The sequence below is a fragment of the Theropithecus gelada genome, chromosome 16, assembly GCF_003255815.1.
Source record: "Theropithecus gelada isolate Dixy chromosome 16, Tgel_1.0, whole genome shotgun sequence".
NCBI lineage: Eukaryota > Metazoa > Chordata > Mammalia > Primates > Cercopithecidae > Theropithecus > Theropithecus gelada.
Window position 1 is genome coordinate 38082072 of NC_037684.1, and position 18917 is coordinate 38100988.

General features: G+C 47.2%; 1 protein-coding gene across 1 annotated transcript in view; it reads right to left on the bottom strand.

The window, feature by feature from the left end:
• Window positions 1–18640, bottom strand: part of PECAM1 (platelet and endothelial cell adhesion molecule 1) — a 67195-nt gene extending 48555 nt beyond the window's left edge. The window contains exons 1-4 of the mRNA XM_025361830.1: window positions 18086–18640; window positions 17973–17999; window positions 4973–5266; window positions 1640–1945 (exon numbers count right to left, since the gene is read on the bottom strand). Of these exons, the coding sequence (XP_025217615.1) occupies window positions 1640–1945; window positions 4973–5266; window positions 17973–17999; window positions 18086–18149 (691 nt within the window). The 5' untranslated portion in view covers window positions 18150–18640. The remainder of the gene's footprint in view (window positions 1–1639; window positions 1946–4972; window positions 5267–17972; window positions 18000–18085) is intronic.
• Window positions 18641–18917: the final 277 nt, after the last annotated feature.

Consider the following 18917-nt stretch of genomic DNA (forward strand, 5'->3'; position numbering starts at 1 on the left):
TAAACAAACTCAACCTCACTAAAAACTAAAGAAATACAAATCACCACAACAGTTATATATATCACTATACCTCAACTAGATTGTCAAAAGTAATAAAACATTGAAATACTCTGTTGGGACCAGGCGCAGTGGCTCATGCCGGCAATCCTAGCACTTTGGGAGGCCAAGATGGGAGGATCACTTGAGGCCAGGAGTTCGAGAACAGCCTGGTCAACATAGCAAGACCCTAATCTCTATTTAAAAAGAAAGGAAGGAAAGAAAGAAAGAAAGAAAGAAAGAAAGAAAGAAAGAAAGAAAGAAAGAAAGAAAGAAAGAAAGAAAGAAAGGAAGGAAGGAAGGAAGGAAGGAAGGAAGGAAGGAAGGAAGGAAGGAAGGAAGGAAGGAAGGAAGGAGAAAGAAAGAAAAGAGAAAGAAAGGAAGGAAGGAAAAGAAAGAAAGAAAGAAGGAAGGAAGGAAGGAAGGAAAGAGAAAGAAAGAAAGAAAGAAAGAAAGATTCTGTTGGTAAGGATGTGGGAAAACAAACACTAGCATCACTTCTGATGAAAATGTTCAACTACCTGGAAGAGCACTTTGGCAATATCTAGCACTTTGGCAATATTGAGCCAGGCACAGTCGGCCAAACCTTTTATAAATTAAAGGAATTAGCTCTTTGTCAAAGGTACTACGCAAATATTTTCTCCAGTTTGTCATTTGTCTTTTTATTTTATGATAAGTTTTTCATGCTGAAGTTTTTGTTGTTGCTGTTGTTTTGAGATGGAGTCTCACTCAATCACCCACGCTGGAGTACAGTGACTCGGTGGCTCACTGCAACCTCCACCTCCCAGGTTCAAGTGATCCTCCTGCCTCAGCCTCCAGAGTAGCTGGGACTACAGGTGCCCACCACCACAGTTGGCTAATTTTTGTATTTTTAGTAGAGACAGGGTTTCACCATGCTGTCCAGGCTGGTCTCAAACTCCTGACTTCAGGTGATCCACCTGCCTTGGCCTCCCAAAGTGCTGGGATTACAGACGTGAGCCACCATGCCTGGCCTCATGCTGAAGTTTTTAACTGAAAATGCACAGGCCAGCTGTGGTGGTTCATGCCTGTAATCCCAGCACTTTGGGAGGCTGAGGCAGGCGGATCACCTGAGGTTGGGAGTTCGAGACCAGCCTGACCAACATGGAGAAACCCCATCTCTACTAAAAATATAAAAATTAGTCAGGTGTGGTGGTGTACACCTGTAATCCCAGCTTCTCTGGAGGCTGAGGCATAAGAATTGCTTTAACCCGGGAGGCAGAGGCTGCACTGAGCCGAGATCGCGCCACTGCACTCTAGCCTGGGTGACAGAGCGAGACTCTGTCTCAAAAAAAAAAAAAACAAAAAACACACACACAAAACCAAACCCAAACAAAAAGCATCATATATATTAAGAGTAAAGTGTTGTTGGCGAAACTCTCGTTTGAAAAATTACATGCAATTTAACTGTATCACAGTCAAAAAAGCTTGAAAAATACTGGCTTAAAATGATTAAGAACAGGTCTTAAGTCCTGAGAACAACAGCCCAGTCAGAAGGCCCAACCCCTTTCCAGTTCTGGGTTCTTTCTCCCCATGCCAAACCAGAAACCACAAAGAACGATGAGAAAGGGAGCAGGACTCTGACCCCTTACGGTGACCAGTTCACTCTTGGTAGATTCTGAGGTCTGCACATGGATCCCAGCAATGATCCTAGCTTGACATCGGAAGGATAAAACGCTGTCCTGTTCCTCAATGGGGAATTCCAGCATCACAAAATTCTGGTCCCGAGAAGTCTTCTCTCTTTTTTGCTTGGCCATTTTTTTATTTAGTTCAAGTTTTTCAATTGTGAAGTGTATTGGGGCCTTTTCCTCTGGGACGGAACAGTTGACCCTCACGACCCCACCTTGAATGGCCTCTTTCTTGTCCAGGGTCACCCTGGGACTGGGCACTCCTATGGGGAAAGAGAAAGTCTGTCAGTATCAGCCTGACTGAGAGACACAAGCCTCCCTCTGCTGAGTGACTGTAGTTGACCCATGAGAGGATTCTTTTTTGTTCTCTGAATACCCAGTGCGACCTACCAGGTAATAACTGAACAGGTATGTACCCAGCACAGTACCAGGTACTTTGAAAAATATAAAATCTGGAGGCCGAGGTGGGTGGATCTCTTGAGCCCAGGAGTTTGAGACCAGCCTGGGCAACACAGTGAAATGCCGTATCTACAAAAAAAAAAAAAAATTAGCCAGTGGTAGTTAGTGGTGCGCACTGGTAGTCCCAGCTACTTGGGAGGCTGAGGTGGGAGAATCGCTTCAGTCCAGGAGGTTGAGGTGGCAGTGAGCAGCGAGTCCACCACTGCACTCCAGCCTGGGCAACAGAGACCCTGTCTCAAAAAAGAAAAGAAAAGAGGAGAGGAGAGGGGAAGGGAGGGGAGGGGAGGGGAGGGGAGGGGGGGAGGAGAGGAAAGGAAAGAAATAAAATATGCTCAATGGGAGTTAAGCTATGGGAAGCAAAGGCATAAGAATGAGACAATGGACTTTGGGGACTCAGGGGAAAGAGTGGAAGTGGGGCGAGGGATAAAAGACTACACATTGGGTACAGTGTACACTGATCAGGTGATGGGTGCACCAAAATCACAGAAATCACCACTAAGGCCACACAAGGTGGCTCACATCTGTAATCCCAACACTTTGGGAGGCTGAGGCAGGGGGATCACCTGAGGTCAGGAGTTCGAGACCAGCCTGGCCAACATGGCAAAACCCTGTCTCTACTAAAAATACAAAAACTTAGCCGGGCATGGTGGCAGGCACCTGTAATCCCAGCTACTTGGGAGGCTGAGACAGGAGAACTGCTTGAACCCCGAAGGCAGAGGTTGCAGTGAGCTGAGATTGCGCCACTGCACTCCAGCCTGTGCAACAGAGTGAGACTCTGTCGCAAAAAAAAGAAATTAAATAAATTTTTAAAAAATTAGTTAAAAAAATAAAATATGGTCAAGATGTAGTTGGTGTTTTCAATGGTTTATAATCCCATTGGGAAGAGGACACAATCGGATTCCCAACAGATGATGCTTAGAGGGGAAAGGTAGTCAGTATTTGTCAGTGTCACTGTGATTGTTGTTACCCTTTATTGAATGCAGACACAGGCTAGGACTGACTTTAATTTATTGCATGAACATTGACTGAATGCCTACTATGAGCCAGATTCATTGTTCAAGATATAAAAATAAACCAACCACCGTCTCTGTCTTTACAATTTCACTATCCAGAAGAGCAGACAGAAGTGTAAGAAAGGATGGCAATACTGAGTGAAATAGGAAATTTGTGGACCGGGCATGGTGGCTCACGCCTGTAATCCCAACACTCTGGGAGGCCAAGGCGGGTAAATCACTTGAGGTCAGGAGTTCGAGACCAGCCTGGCCAACATGGTAAAATCCCGTCTTTACTAAAAATACAAAAAATTATCCAGGCACAGTGGCGCGCGCCTGAAATCCAAGTTTCTTGGGAGGCTCAGACAGGAGAATTGCTTGAACCCAGGAGGCGAAGGTTGCAGTGAGCCAAGGTTGCACCATCACACTTTAGCCTGGGCGACAGAGGAAGACTCTGTCTCAAAATAAATAAATAAATTTCCATTTATTAGGAACTCACTAGGTGCTGGAAATTTTGCTAAGCACTCTACCCACATGACAGCTTTTAACCCTCTCAATAATTGCCTGAACTGGGTCTTGTTGTTATCTTCCTTTTACTGGTGAGGATTTTGAAGTTTAGAGCTGTTAAGGGACTTGCCCAGATTGTAACCCAGGCAGAGTGACTGCTGAATGCAGTGCCTTAACACACCACTGTGGCCTTTATACACACAAATACCATTGAATGTAGAGAGAGCATCAGAGCTGTAATGACTGGCACCCTTGGGTAGATCAATTTTGTTTTGAAAAGAGAAGACGTCATTGAGTATTGAGTTGAGTCTTTTTTTTGAGACGGAGTCTCGTTCTATCGCCCAGGCTGGAGTGCAGTGGCGCGATCTCAGCTCACTGCAAGCTCTGCCTCCCGGGTTCACGCTTCTCCTGCCTCAGCCTCCTGACTAGTTGGCACTACAGGCGCCCGCCACCACACCCGGCTAATTTTTTGTATTTTTAGTAGAGATGGGGTTTCACTGTGTTAGCCAGGATGGTCTCGATCTCCTGACCTCGTGATTCACCCGCCTCAGCCTCCCAAAGTGCTGGGATTACAAGTGTGAGCCACTGCGCCTGGCCTGAGTTGAGTCTTGAGGAAGAAATCGTAATTTATGAGATGAGATGAAGAAGCACTTTGGGAGGCCAAAGTAGGTGGATCACTTGAGGTCAGGGGTTCGAGACCAGCCTGACCAAATTAGTGAAACCCCATCTCTACTAAAAATACAAAATTAGGCAGGCGTGGTGGCACTCACCTGTAATCCCAACTACTTGGGAGACTGAGGCAGGAGAATCACTTGAACCTGGGAGGTGGAGGTAGCAGTGAGCAGAGATAACGCCCCTGCACTCCAGCCTGGGTGACAGAGTGAGACTCCATTGAAAGAAAGAAAGAAAGAAAGAAAAAGAAAGAAAGAAAGAAAGAAAGAAAGAAAGAAAGAAAGAAAGAAAGAAAGAAGGAAAGAAGGAAAGAAGGAAGGAAGGAAGGAAGGAAGGAAGGAAGGAAGGAAGGAAGGAAGGAAGGAAGGAAGGAAGGAAGGAGGGAGGGAAGGAAGGAAGGAAAGAAGGAAGGAAAGAAGGAAGGAAAGAAGGAAAGAAGGAAGGAAAGAAGGAAAGAAATAGAGAAAGAAAGAAGAAATAGCCTGGCCTATTGGAAATATATCTAGTGCTTACATTTTCAGGTAAGGAAAATGCCAGGCAGATGAATGAGAGGGTGATGGGTGGAGAGTTAAGTCCAGCATCACTATTCATTCACAGCTGTTATTCACACCACTGTGTTATGCTCCACCTGCTTGCCTGTGCTTAGTTCCAAGGACTCACCTCTCACCAACACCTGGTACTCTGATGTGGTTTTCTCTTTGTTGTTCACAATCACAGTACATTTGTACGTCCCTGAGTCATAGACCCGGGCTTCAGGAATAAAATAACTCTCTGTGCTCTTCATGGAGGAGATGTTGTAAAATAGCACGTCATCCTTATAGAACAGCATCTGGTGCTGAGGCTTGACGTGAGAGGTGGTGCTGACGTCCGCGCAGCACTGCAGGGTCAGGTTCTTCCCATTTTGCACCGTCCAGTCTGGCAGGCTCTTCATGTCGACACTGTTGATTGTAAAAGCTAAATGCAAAGGGAAGGAAGGCAGACATACCTGTTATCTCAGAAACAACGTCATCCCGGTGACCTTCACCACATCAGATGTGATCTTATCCCATCCTATGCAGTATTGAGTCCAGGGGTCCTAACTGCCAGCAGGGCCAGGCTGATAGTAACGGTGCATAGTGGCTCAAGCAGGAGGCAGTTGGTACTAAGCTGCAACTTTTCCCACCAAGGCAAAGGAGCAGAGTATGATAAAGATGTAGAGCTAGGCATGGTGGCTCACGCCTATAATGCCAGCACTTTGGGAGGCGTGGGTGGATCACCTGAGGTTAGCAGTTCGAGACCAGCCTGGCTAACATCGTGAAACCCCCTCTCTACTAAAAAATACAAAAATTAGCCAGGTGTGGTGGTGCATGCCTGTAATCCCAGCTACTTGAGAGGCTGGGGTACAAGAATCACTTGAACCTGGGAGGTGGGGGTTGCAGTGAGGCGAGATGGCACCACTGCACTCCAGCCTGGGCGACAGAGTGAGACTCTGCCTCAAAAAAAAAAAAAAAAAAAAGATGTAGGTATCCTGTGAGCTGCCACATCTTGACCCCTGGAGGGAGCATAGGATTCAAGCAGTCAAGTGTTCAAGTCCTGGCTTATCATGTACTGTGTGACCCTGGGCAGCTAACTTCTCTGAGCTCAGTTTCCTTACCTGTAGGATGGGATAGTCATATCTCATTAGGTCTTTGCAGGAAACATACAGGAGAGCAGCCAGAACATCTCCTGTACAGTGCCCGATATACATTAAGTGCTTAATAAATTACCGCTACCTCCATTCCAAAACCAGATGGTCATACACAGGCCCTCCTTCTCCACCCAGGCCTTACCGAATTAGCACAGTCCCAGCTGGCGTTTTCTATCTGATGGGCTCTGAGGTTTCACCAGATGGTGAGGACTTGAAACCAGTTTTTAGGCTGCTACTTGCATGTTCAGCCTCACCTGCTACCAAGAAACAAAGACTACAGATTCCCCTCTGCCCACGACAGGAATCTCTAGTTAAAACCCAAAACAGCTACAACACTCAACCAGCTATCCAATCTCTGCCAGGAACTAGGCTCTGGGTCAACTGGCCAATAGTGTCATTTCTGGCCGATGTCCCCAGAACACAATTGGCTTATATCCAGCAACCATAGGTTGTCAATAGAATTTAGCTAACTACGGATCACATGTTGAGGCCCATTCACGGTAGCAGGCTGACAGAAGGGTGGATTGCTTAAAACTGGGTGCTCTCTAGCTATTGCCGTGTTTTTGTCAGTTGGTTGGTTGTGAGCCACTGCCCTGAAAATTTTCCAGGCTAGAAGATCCTGAACCATGCCCATGGGTCAGGACTTGTATCCAAACTTCAGACCAGACCAGGGTGGCCTGCTTTTTGAAGATCCTCTTGGCAATGCCTGTAGGTGCTTTTGTAGCCCACCTGTGGTCCTAGTTATACCCCTTGACTCAAAGCACTCACTATCTTCCCTGTGATTCTCTTTTCCAAGCACAAGAATTCGGGTTTAATCAGCACCATAAAATATTCACTCTCCAAATTCTTGTCAGAAAACAACTTCAAACATCTCATGTTCTATACACAGCTAAAAAAATATGGATGAAGCTAGATGCAGTGGCTCACGCCTGTAATCCCAGCATTTTGGGAGGCTGAGGCAGGAGGATCACTTGAACCCAGAAGTTTGAGACCAGCCTGGGCAACATGGCAAAACCCTGACTCTACAAAAATACAAAAAAATCAGCCAGGCATAGTGGCATGCATCTGTAGTCCCAGCTACTCAGGAGGCTCAGGTGGGAGGATCACCTGAGCCTGGGAGGTCGAGGCTGAAGTGAGCCATGATCATGCCAGTGCACTCCAGCCTAGGTGACAGAGTTAGATTCTGCCTCAAAAAAAAGAAAAGAAAAGAAAAGAGGCTGGGTGCAGTGGCTCACAGCTGTATTCCCAGCGCTTTGAGAGGCCAAGGTGGATGAGTCACCTGAGCTCAGGAGTTTGAGACCAGCCTGACTAACATGATGAAACCCTGTCTCTACTAAAAGTACAAAATTAGCCAGGTGTGGTGGCACATGCCTGTAATCCCAGCTACTTAGTAGGCTGAGGCAGGAGAATCGCTTGAGCCCAGGAGGCAGAGGTTGCAGTGAGCTGAGATCGCGCCATTGCATTCCAGCCTGGGCAATAAGAGCAAAACTCCATCTAAAAAAAAAACTAAAATAAATAAATAAATAAAAAGTAACTGATCTGTAGATTTGGAAAAAAATGTACTGAAAGCCCATGACCATAAAACCAGGTGTTTTTCCCAAATCCCTACATGTCCCCCCAGAAATTTCTACATGCCCATTCTCAAGGAAGCTATCTATCCAGCATCTGGACCTGGGATTGAAAGTGACTATGTCTGGTATGCTTTGTTAGCCCCTATCTATCTCCATGAAGTGTGAATAATGCAATCATGGAATTTAAAATTTTTTATTTAAATTTGCGAGTGAATGGAGCAGTCAAATGTTTAAAACTCTCAAAGACAGATGATATGATATGTAAAAACCTCAAAGAGTCTACAGACAAATTATTTGAAATAAATGTGAGTTTAGAAAGGTGGCTGGATAAGGCCGGGAATGGCAGCTCACACCTGTAATCCCGGCATTTTGGGAGGCCAGGAGTTCGAGACCAGCCTGGCTAACATGGTGAAACCCCATCTCTACCAAAAATATAAAAATTAGCTAGACATGGTGGCATGCACCTATAATCCCAGCTACTTGGGAGGCTGAGGCAGGAGAATCACTTGAACCTGGAAGGCAGAGGTTGCAGTGAGCTGAGATCACAACACTGCACTGGGTGACAGAACAATACTCTGTCTGCAAAACCACAAACAAACAAACAAAAAAAGAAAGGTGGCTGGATATAAGATTAATATTTTACAAGTCAGCATAGTGGTCATCTCTGGAGGGAGGGACTATGGGTAGGGAGAAGCACAGATGCAAGCTATTAAGAAGTGATCTTTTGGGATGTTGGTCTGGGATGTTGATGAGACGTTGTCCCTAATTTCACAAAGTGTTCCAACAGCACCAGGAAACACTGTGTTTATGATGAACAACTGATTTATTTCTATCTTGTGGATTCTGAGAATGTTCTAATGGACCTTGTTCCCCTTTTTGCTTTGATTGCTAACACACAACCAAAATTTCACCTCTGCTTCTAGCAATCTTTGGGATGTATTTTGTGCTAAATGGGCCATGGCTTTATTTCCCTGCCTTTATTTTTCTCTCGTCCTGATTTCCTCATTAATTGTATCTTGTTAAACAACAGTACATAATTTTTATAAGTGGTCCCAAGTCGTTTTTTTGGAATAAGAAAAAAGTTAGCTAGCTGGCCAGAGATACTGGCAAAACCTATCCTTTCCCTCTCTTTTAACAAAGTTAGGCCTTTTTTGGGTAATTGAAATTTAATCTGCAATTTTAAAATGAGTACCACAGTTTGTGTCTGCTGCTATATTCTGAGCAATTAATTTAACAACAACAACAACAACAAAAATGGTGTCTGATCAGTCCATGAGGTAAAACAAGGTGATGGTTTAAATTCAAGTCATTTCCCCCAGCGTTACTCTTTGGAACTCTCTTTTTTGTCTTTATGTGCAACTTACAAGCTCCTGATTTAAGGAGCCTGCTGGATGGGCTCTCGACACAAAATTTTCTTTGGACTAGCCGGGCATGGTGGCTTATGCCTGTAATCCCAGCACTTTGGGAGGCCGAGGCAGGTGGATCACTTGAGGTCAGGAGTTCAAGACCAGCCTGGCCAACATGGCGAAACCCTGTCTCTACTGAAAATACAAAATTAGCTGGGTGTGGTGGTAGACGCCTGTAATCCCAGCTACTCGGGAGGCTGAGGCAGGAGAATTGCTTGAACCTGGGAGGCAGAGGTTGCAGTGAGTCAAGGTCATGCCATTGCACTCCAGCCTGGGCAACAAGAGCAAAACTCCATGTCAAAAAAATTTTTTTTTCTTTGGACCATATTAATTTCTCTGCACCCCTCAAATAATATAGTTCCCTCCCATCCAATCTCTTCCCTCTCAGAGACAATTAGGTCTCCTTCCATGACCTCTTCAGTACTTCCTCCTTCATTTTAAGCTATGCTGTGTATTCCAGTGACTCAAACAGGAGAGCAGAAATCAAGTGCATGGAGCCAGACCTGGGCCAAATCTCATCTCTGCTACTAACAAAGCTGTGTGACCTTTGGCACATCCCTAAATTCCTCTGAGCCTCAGTTTGCTTATCCATACAATAGGCACAAGGAACTCAAGTATAAATGAGAACCTGAGTTTAAGTACTTAGAGTTCCTGGCACCTATAAAGTGCTTGAGAAATGTTAGATAGATTCTTCCAGTTACAGAAATAAAGTCAACACTTTTTTTTTTAATTTTAATTTTTTAGAGTTGGGGTCTTACTATGTTGTCCAGGCTATTCTTAAACTCCTGGCCTCAAGCAATCGTCCTGCCTCAGCCTCCCCAGGTGCTGCTATTATAGGCATGAGTTGAAAATCAACTATTCAGAGCTTTAAAGCTGTGTCTCCACTCCATGTTTCTAGGGCTTTTCTTTTTTTTCAAGTAAAAACCATATTTAAGGCTGGGCGTGGTGGCTCATGCCTGTAATCCCAGAACTTTGGGAGGCTGAGGTGGGCAGATCACTTGAGGTCAGGAGTTCGAAACCAGCCTCCTGGCTAACATGGTGAAACTCCATCTCTACTAAAGATACAAACACTAGCCGGGCGCGGTGGCTCAAGCCTGTAATCCCAGCACTTTGGGAGGCCGAGACGGGCGGATCACGAGGTCAGGAGATCGAGACCATCCTGGCTAACATGGTGAAACCCCGTCTCTACTAAAAAAATACAAAAAACTAGCCGGGCGAGGTGGCGGACGCCTGTAGTCCCAGCTACTCGGGAGGCTGAGGCAGGAGAATGGCGTGAACCCGGGAGGTGGAGCTTGCAGTGAGCTGAGATCCGGCCACTGCACTCCAGCTTGGGTGACAGAGCGAGACTCCGTCTCAAAAAAAAAAAAAAAAAAAAAAGATACAAACACTAGCCAGGCATGGTGGCAGGTGCCTGTAATCCCAGCTACTCAGGAGGCTGGGGCAGGAGAATCACTTGAACCCGGGAGGCGGAGATTGCAGTGAGCCGAGATCGCACCACTGCACTCCAACCTGGGCGACAAAGCTAGACTCCATCTCAAAAAAATAAATAAAACAAAAACAAAACAAAAACCATATTTAACATTTTCAGGTTAATTTATAGTGACTTATCCAGCCTCCCAGTTTTGCTCACTCCACTGCGTGCTCTCCACACGAGTCATTCATCTGCTCTCCGGTTTACTGAATGAGCTCCCATCCCTGACTGGTCATGCCCTAGACCAGCAGACAGTGCTGGATACAGAAGGGAGTCAGACACACCAGGTTCAAACCCCTGATCCCACAGTCCTTAGCTGGGTGATCTTGGGAGTTATCTAACCTCTCTGGGGCACCATGTCTCCACCTACAAAATAAGAACACGAATATCTGCCTTCTCCGGTAACTTTAACCTAAACGGTGACTGCACCAAAGTAGCTGAGGGCACAGAAGGGGCCGTGTATATACTGCCCAGTGCCTGGCCCCTGGTTGACATCTTCTGCCTTCTTCCTTAGCACCATTCATAGCAAACATTTAAGGGGGTTTTTCTATGCCAAGCACTGTCCCCCACACTGGGGGTTCAGAGAACAGTGAGGCTGGCAGTCTGCCCTTGGAGAGCTTGGTCTGTACTCCACAGCTCTTCCTACTCTGGGCCATCCAGCCTCAACACAATCCTTGCCTGAGCCTCCTACTGAGCAGTCCTAGTTCATTTGATTTTTATAAAAGCCCTCCCTTTTTAAAAAACAATTTTAAAGCAAATTTGACTAAAGCAGCAAGCAGTGGTTTTTTTAGTGGGGCTGGTACCCACTAGCACGGGGCACTTCCACCATCTTGCTTTTATAAGCAACTCTAACACACATCATCTGCTCAAAGAAACAAACTCGGCCAGGCGTGGTGGCTCACACCTGTAATCTCAGCTCTTTGGGAGGCCTAGGCGGGTGGATCACCTGAGGTCAAGAGTTTGAGACCCACTGGCCAACATGGTGAAACCTCGCCTCTACTAAAAATACAAAAATTAGCCGGGCATGGTAGTGGGCACCTGTAATCCCAGCTACTCAGGAGGCTGAGGCAGGAGAATCACTTGAACCCAGGAGGTGGAGGTTGCAGTGAGCCAAGATCGCGCCACTGCACTCCAGCCTGGGCAATAGAGCAAAAACTCCATCTCAAAAAATAAATTAATTAACAATAAACGAACTCAGTGTATGCACTGGCAGGAACACCACATTCCTATGGCTAGCTCGAACAGACAAAGGAGAAGAGAGGGCAGGATGGAAAAAGGAAAAGCATTTTATAAAATCTATCAAGATATGAGTCTCAGCCCTTCATCTTAACACAAATATCATTGACAAAACAACAAAAACAGTGGCCTAGTTTTTACTGCCACAACAACCACCACCTCCCTTGCTATAGCTGCTCTTCAAGATGCCTCCACAATGATCCTTGCCCTCTGCTCATCACACTTACATGTGGTCACCTCCCACATTAACATCAACCAACAAAATACTCCATCAGGTAATAAAAGATAATGCAGCTTTTATCCTGGCCACTCTCTTCTCCTGTCTGGGATCCCTCATTCTGGGCAAAGCCAGCAGTCATGTCATGAGTAGCCCTGTGGACGGCCCCCAGGATGAGGAATTAAGGCCTCCAGCCCATAGCTCGGGAGTGAGCTCGGAAGCAGATTCTCCAGACTCAGTCAAGCTTTCAGATAAACCGCAACCCTGACCAACAATTTATCTGTGATCTAATGAGACCCCGTGCCAGCACCACCCAACTCAGCCACTCCTGCATTCCTGACCCTCAGAAACTTCAGGATAATAAATCTGAGTTATCTTAAGCCAGTAAGTTTTAGGTAAATTGCTAAGCAGCAGTAAGTAACAAATATGCTATACAACCAAACTTCAAAAGTCTCTACTCCATTCTTGTTTTGATGATATGGAAAACATTATCTTCTTTCTAAATAAACCAGCCAAGCCCAGCCAAACTGAATTACTGCCTGGAGGTCTCACTATTTACACAGTGACTGTTCACAACCCGCGGGACACGGACACAGGCCCTGGGAGGTGCATGGGTGGGTGTTAGGAGGCTCATCAGCCACCTCCAATTGTGTGCAAATGTGCGCTTTTTCTGGAGAGAGGGCTCACAGATTTCCTTACTGAATCCCAAAGGGCTCAGGACTATTGTGATGAAGGGTGAGGCTGTGGGACAGCCTAAAGAGGTCAGATCTTTTCAACCTGGAGAGATGAAGGTTGACGGAGAAGGATCCAAAGTTGTAAAGTCACCGCAGAAGAGCCAGTGACCACAGTGCCAAACCCCAAAATGCTAAAACAGTGGGACCTTGACCTCAAGGCCACTCATCAATAGATGGTGGCGCTCCCTGGAAACATGCGGCACCATGAGTCGGCCAGCCACCTGGCCCTCAACCTGGAAATGACTCAGAGAGAAAGTGGAGGGTGCAGGAGAAGGAGGGGCTGCCCACCCTCATCAGGAAAATTACTGGGAGCCATGAAGCATAGAGCCCCTGATGAACTTCTGTGTTCATCTGAGAGCACGCTGAGCCATCTTCCTACCCGAATCTCAAGCATCTCCAAGTCCAGTTCAAGTTTCCATCAATGAGACATGTGTCGAGCACCTGTGCCAGGTTCTGGGCTGACAGAGTAAATAAGAAATCATCCTTGCTGTCCCAAACAGCGAAGGTTGGCGGGGCCCACATAGCTGGACTCCAGTGATATCAGTAAGCACCAAGAGGAAGGGCTGCCCAGGAGAGGTCAAGGAGTCTGAAGGAAGTGACCACTGAACTGAACCTGCCAGGCCAAGGACAGGCAGTGGGGTGCTCCAGGTAGGAGAACAGCGTGTACCAGGACACAGGGGTGTGAGAAACCAGTGCATTCTGGGCATGGCCCATTACAGAAACCAGAGTGTGGGGCTAGAGAGGCCAGGTGGCTGGGTCTGTGGTGCCAGAATGGAGGGCCAGCCTGCTGTGCTGACAAGCTGGGCCCTGTTCTGAAGGTGTCAGGAGGGGTGTGACAGCACCCGAGGCCAGTAAACAACCTGGAAGTGGTCCAGGTGAAAGCTGATGAGGCCTGAGCTAGGTGGGTGCAGTGGGGATGAGGGAAGGATAGGCTGGGGATCTCTTGAGTGGACTCAACAGGACTTGTTTCTAGGGTGTTGAAAATGTTCTAGAAAGAATCCCTGCACTTTGGGAGGCTGAAGCAGGTGATCACTTAAGGTCAGGAGTTTGAGAACAGCCTGGCCAACATGGTGAAACCTCGTCTCTACTAAAATTACAAAAATTAGCCGGGCATGGTGGTGTGTGCCTGTAACTGCAGCTACTCAGGAAGCTGAGTCAGGAGAATTGCTTGAATCTGGGAGGTGAAGGTTGCAGTGAGCTGAGATCCAGCCACTGCACTCCAGCCTGGGCGACAAAAAAAAAAAAAAGAAAGAAAGAATATGTTCTAGAACTAGACAATGGTGATGGTTGCACAACACTGTGAATGTACTAAATGTCATGAATAATAAATGTCATATTATTTTACCACAATTTAAAAAAAGATTTTGTATTTTACCACAATTTAAAAAAAGATTTTGTTTGACTGGCTATGGGGTTGAAAGAATGGAAGATAAACTTCCTGGATGAGATTCCCAGGAGGATGTATGTGCCACCAAACTAAAATAGAAAATGCCACACGCAGCTGGGTGTGGTGGCTCATGTCTGTTATCCCAGCACTTTGGGAGGCCAAGCAGGAGGATGGCTTAAGTCCAGGAGTTCGAGACCAGCCTGGGCAACAAAATGAGACCCTGGTCTCTACAAAAACAAAAACAAAACTAAAACTAAACAAACAAACAAACAAACAAACAAAAAAACAGAAAAAGATAAGGAAGGAAGACAAAGTGATGGTGGTACAGCTGGGTGCCAGGGACCAGTAGGAGGACCGAGAGGAGACATCAAAGGTCAGCCTGTGTTAACTGGAGGCTCAAGGCAGAGACCAGGGCTGGACAGTGAAGGTGGGAGGCGTGTGGATTTAGGGGAGGGGGGAATGTGGAGGTGTTGAGAGAGGAGCTGGTCTCCAGGGAGGATAAGACCAGGAGCCTGCAGAGACCAGGACAGGGTTCAGACTCCAGGAGAAGACAAAGTAAGTTCAAAGTCAGCCCTGGGGGAGCAGGAGGAGGGTTTGTTAGAGAGGGAGGAGACAAAGCAGGGAAGAGGATGGAGAAGGTCAAGGAGGGAGGCTTTGGGGCATGATCAAAAGTCAAAGGCAGGAAAGGGGTACAGGGAGCTGAGGGCTGGAAGTGTCCATTGCATTTGGCATCAGGTGGTCCTTGGTGACCCCTCAGCCAGACGAGACCCAACAGCCAGAGAAGTGGGGCCTGAGGCCAGGCTGCTGGGAGGCAAGGAGTGTCTGAGAGGTAACGGGGGTAGGGACAGATCATAAACTAACTTTCAGAGAGGTTTGACTGAGAAAGGAAACTAGAAAGGCCAGATGTGGGGGACACAAGATAAATGGCGGGGCTGGGCGCCTGCATGTGCTTTTTCTTTTTCCTAAAAAAAGAGTTCTCATTCATGTTTGTACACGGAGAGAACAGAGCCAGAAGCAGAAACAGAGATTCTACAAGTGGTGGTAGGGGAGAGGGACATGAATGCAAGTAGGTGTGGGGTCCTGGGGGTGATGGAGGGGCTCAGCCTGGCTGGCCCCGATCAGCTGAGGAGCGGAGTGCACGTGTCCTCCCAGGCCGGGAGGGAAGCCGAGAGGATGGGTGGGGAGGCTGATAAGCCCACAGCCAGGCCCAGGCAGGAAGTTGAGGGAGTTCCCTCCAGATGACTGTTTTCTAGGTGAAGATGGAGCAGCAGTCACCCACTGAGGCAAGGCAGCTGCAGTGAGGTACGAGGAGGGGAACAAGGAGGCCTGAGATGAAAGGAAGGGAAAGGGCTGAGGCTGTCCCAGGACCCCAGCCACAGAGTGGGAGATGCAGAGCAAGCCTGCAGGCCACGCACTGCAAATGCTGGCCTTGGGGGGCCTAAGGAATGGAGACCTCGTTCCAGCCCCCGCCCTGTCCACCCCCAGTGTTGACCCTGCTCGCTTGGTGCCTTGTGGCCTCCAGATCTGTTTCCTTGAGTGTAAAACAAGGCAGAGGCCCCAGGAAGCGGTGGGAGAGTCGCTCCCTGTACCACGTTCTGTAGTTCCAGTGTCTTCCCTGAAGGTACAAAGAACATTCTCTAGGAACCCAAAGAAGGGAGCAATTGATTTCCATGTGGGATGGAGGGGGAGAGGGGAGAGCACCACGGTTTTGGGAAACAGGATGTTGCAGGTGAGAAAAAGAGGAACCCCAAAGCGTGCGTGTCTGCAGGGCAGGGTCTGAGCCAAAGGGTGTGGTCTGGGAGGGTACCAGGGCTGGAGTGGACAAAGGGAGAGTGGGTGGGACAGGAGCCACAGTTGTAAAGGTGGGCTAGGACTGTGTAGTAAACACCACTGTCATTTACCAATCACTGCGTGACAGGGGCCAATGAATCACCTCCTTTTGTCCAGTCTCAACCTCATACCCACTTCATGCCCATGAAGTTCTCTTATCATCCCCATGTTACAGATTGGGAAAATAGCTCAAAGAGGTTAAGTAAAACTGGTCTGAAAGATTTGAGTCAGGCTTATGGCTCCAGACAAATGGTGCGGCTTCAGAGAGTAGAAGTTCCAATGCCAGTGCCCAGCCAACTGCCTCTCTCATGGACAAATCGGTTCTTTCTTTCTTTCTTTCTTTTTTCTGAGACAAAGTCCTGCTTCATTGCCCAGGCTGCAGTGCAGTGGCACGATCTTGGCTCACCAAATCTGTGCCTCCCAGGTTCAAGCGATTCTCATGCCCCTGCCTCCCAAGTAGCTGGGATTACAGGCATGTGCCACCATGTCCAGCTAATTTTTTGTATTTTTAGTAGAGACGGGGTTTCGCTATGTTGGCCAGGCTGGTTTTGAATTCCTGGCTTCAAGTGATTCGGCCACCTCAGTCTCCCAAAGTGCTGGCATTACAGGGGTGAGCCAACACAGCTGGTAAAATCGGTTATTTCTGAGGCTTGGTGACACCATCAGTCCAGCAGGATAATTATGAAGATAATGGATATCCTGCCTCCCTGGGTTGCCACGGGGATCAAATGCCCAAAGAAGCACTGTACAGTAGAGCAGAGAAGTCTGGCAGAGTTCTTTGCCAGTGGCCAACTAGCCCTCCCCAGCCTGGGGCCACTGCTCTGAAGCTTGACTCACCAGCTAGCCTTGCCCATGGACTTCACTTCCAAAGAGCTGTGCAATTTGCCTGCAACCCAGTCACCTCCATTCTTTGCTGATTGCAGTGACTTCTGACAAGGAAATAGTGTTCTGTGGGCTCTCCCTCTATTCACAGCCCCAGAATACTAGTGAGCCCCCTCATTCATGTGGTCCCAGAAGAAGCAGAACAGAACCCTCTCATCTCAAGACAAAGGTTCAAAATTAGCTCTAAAGTGGAAGATAAGCCAGGCTTCAAAGATAGGCAGCACCCCCTTTCCCTATGTGCAAGCACAAAATATTATAGATACACTTGTAGTCTCACAGGTGAATGGAAAATGAGCTCCAGTGTGTGATTTTTATCATTTAGGAGTAAAAATGTAGCAACAATTTAAACTAGAATCTGTCTTCATATGTCTAACAGATCAATTATATCTCATTTGCAAATAAAAACAATTGGGGATAGTTTACAATATTCAAATAATTTTTATGCTAAAAAAAAAACTAATTATGGAATTGCTCATAAAAAAAAAAATCACCTCCCCATCCCCAAAAAACAGCAATGCACTGGAATCTGGAAAATGTGAGGCCGGGCACAGTGGCTCACACCTGTAATCCCCAGCACTTTGGAAGGTTGAGGCGGGCGGATCACCTGAGGTTAGGAGTTCGAGACCAGCCTGGCCAACATGGTGAAACCCCATTTCTACTAAAAATACAAAAATTAACTGGGCGTGGTGGCGCACGCCTGTAATTCCAGCTACTTAGGAGGCTGAGACAGGAGAATCCCTTGAACCCAGGAGGTGGAGGGTGCAGTGAGCCAAGATTGCGCCACTCCACTCCAGTCTGGGTGACAGAGACTCTGTCTCAAAAAAAAAAAAAAAAAAAGAAAATGCATGCTACATATAATTGTGCTTTTTGCCATTTTTTAATAAAAGTAATGGCAAAAACCACAATTACTTTGCAACAATCTAATATATTTTTAGACTAGTCAAGTGTAGTAGTAAGAACAAAGAACATGGAGTTTGATCTGTAACTGACTAAACAATTCATCAAGATAAACTACTACCTTCAGACCAGCCAAGGAAACGTATGCTACTTCTGAAGCACACTGACCAGAACTTGGCTTAGATCTAAGCCTTTCTAAAAATGCCCACATGGGATAAACTTTAGTTCTCAATTGGAATCTTTTCCTTAATTGTTAGTAATGTCAAACAAACCCCAACAATTTGACATGCGTTTTAGGCATCACAGAAGAGAAAGGAGGAAACCACATAGAAACACCTGTTACAGTGGAAACATCAGACTTACAGTTTTTGTGACCCTCAAGGCTTGAACCTGCAAGAAACAGAAGAAACATGTTGATTCCAGAAGCTTCGATGCTCATGGAGTTAAAGTGATGTGGAAAGAGAGTAAACACTCACAGAGCAGAAGGGTCAGCAGGACTCCGAGCCACATCGTGGCCCCTCGGGCCCACCTCGGCTGCATCCTGAGAGTGAAGACTGCAGGCACAGTTAGTTCTGCCTTCGGGCCATGGCTCACTCAGCAGAAGGCACTGCCCACAAGTCACCGCTGAGAAACCCGCCCTGTGAAAAGCAGAAACCACTCTGGTCACTTCTCCCGGCGCCTGCAGGGAGACCGGCTGTGGCGCTGGTCAGGTAATGGCAGCCATGGCTGGAAACCGGGAACAATGGGGCCTGGGCTGGCCTCATATCTCCTCAGGAAATGACCGGCCTTCCTGCGGGGCCACCGAACGCGGCCGCTTTGTTTAGTTTCTTTAGGGAAAAAACAAGGCACAAGTGACATTTGTCTCGGCATTCTTAAACCTCCCTCTGTCTCGCTTGGGTTTGGGGGCGCTTCTCATGGCATAGTGAGGGGATTCCTCCCTACCTCCAGCCTCCACCCAAAGGGTTTCTCTCCCAGGACGTCCAGAAAGATCTCTCTGCTTTTCCGGTCCTCCGCTTCCCCCACCAAAGAGGACTTTTCCCACACAGCATAAGTCTGGGCCCCCTGCCTTTCCTGGGCTGGCTTTTCCCCAAAATTGCAGGTTTGTCAAAGAGACCTGCTGCTCGGGAAGGCTGAGCTTGGAGCACAGCGGAACTGAGGCGGGAGAATAGCAGAGGAAGTAGTGGACAAAGAGGACCCTTGGGCGTAGGCTAGCTTAAGCAATAGCAAAAGCATAAGATGTAAGATAGTAGAAGAAGAACATATGAAAGGAAGTAAGCAGTAAGAATAGAATTAACAGCTGGGCACAGT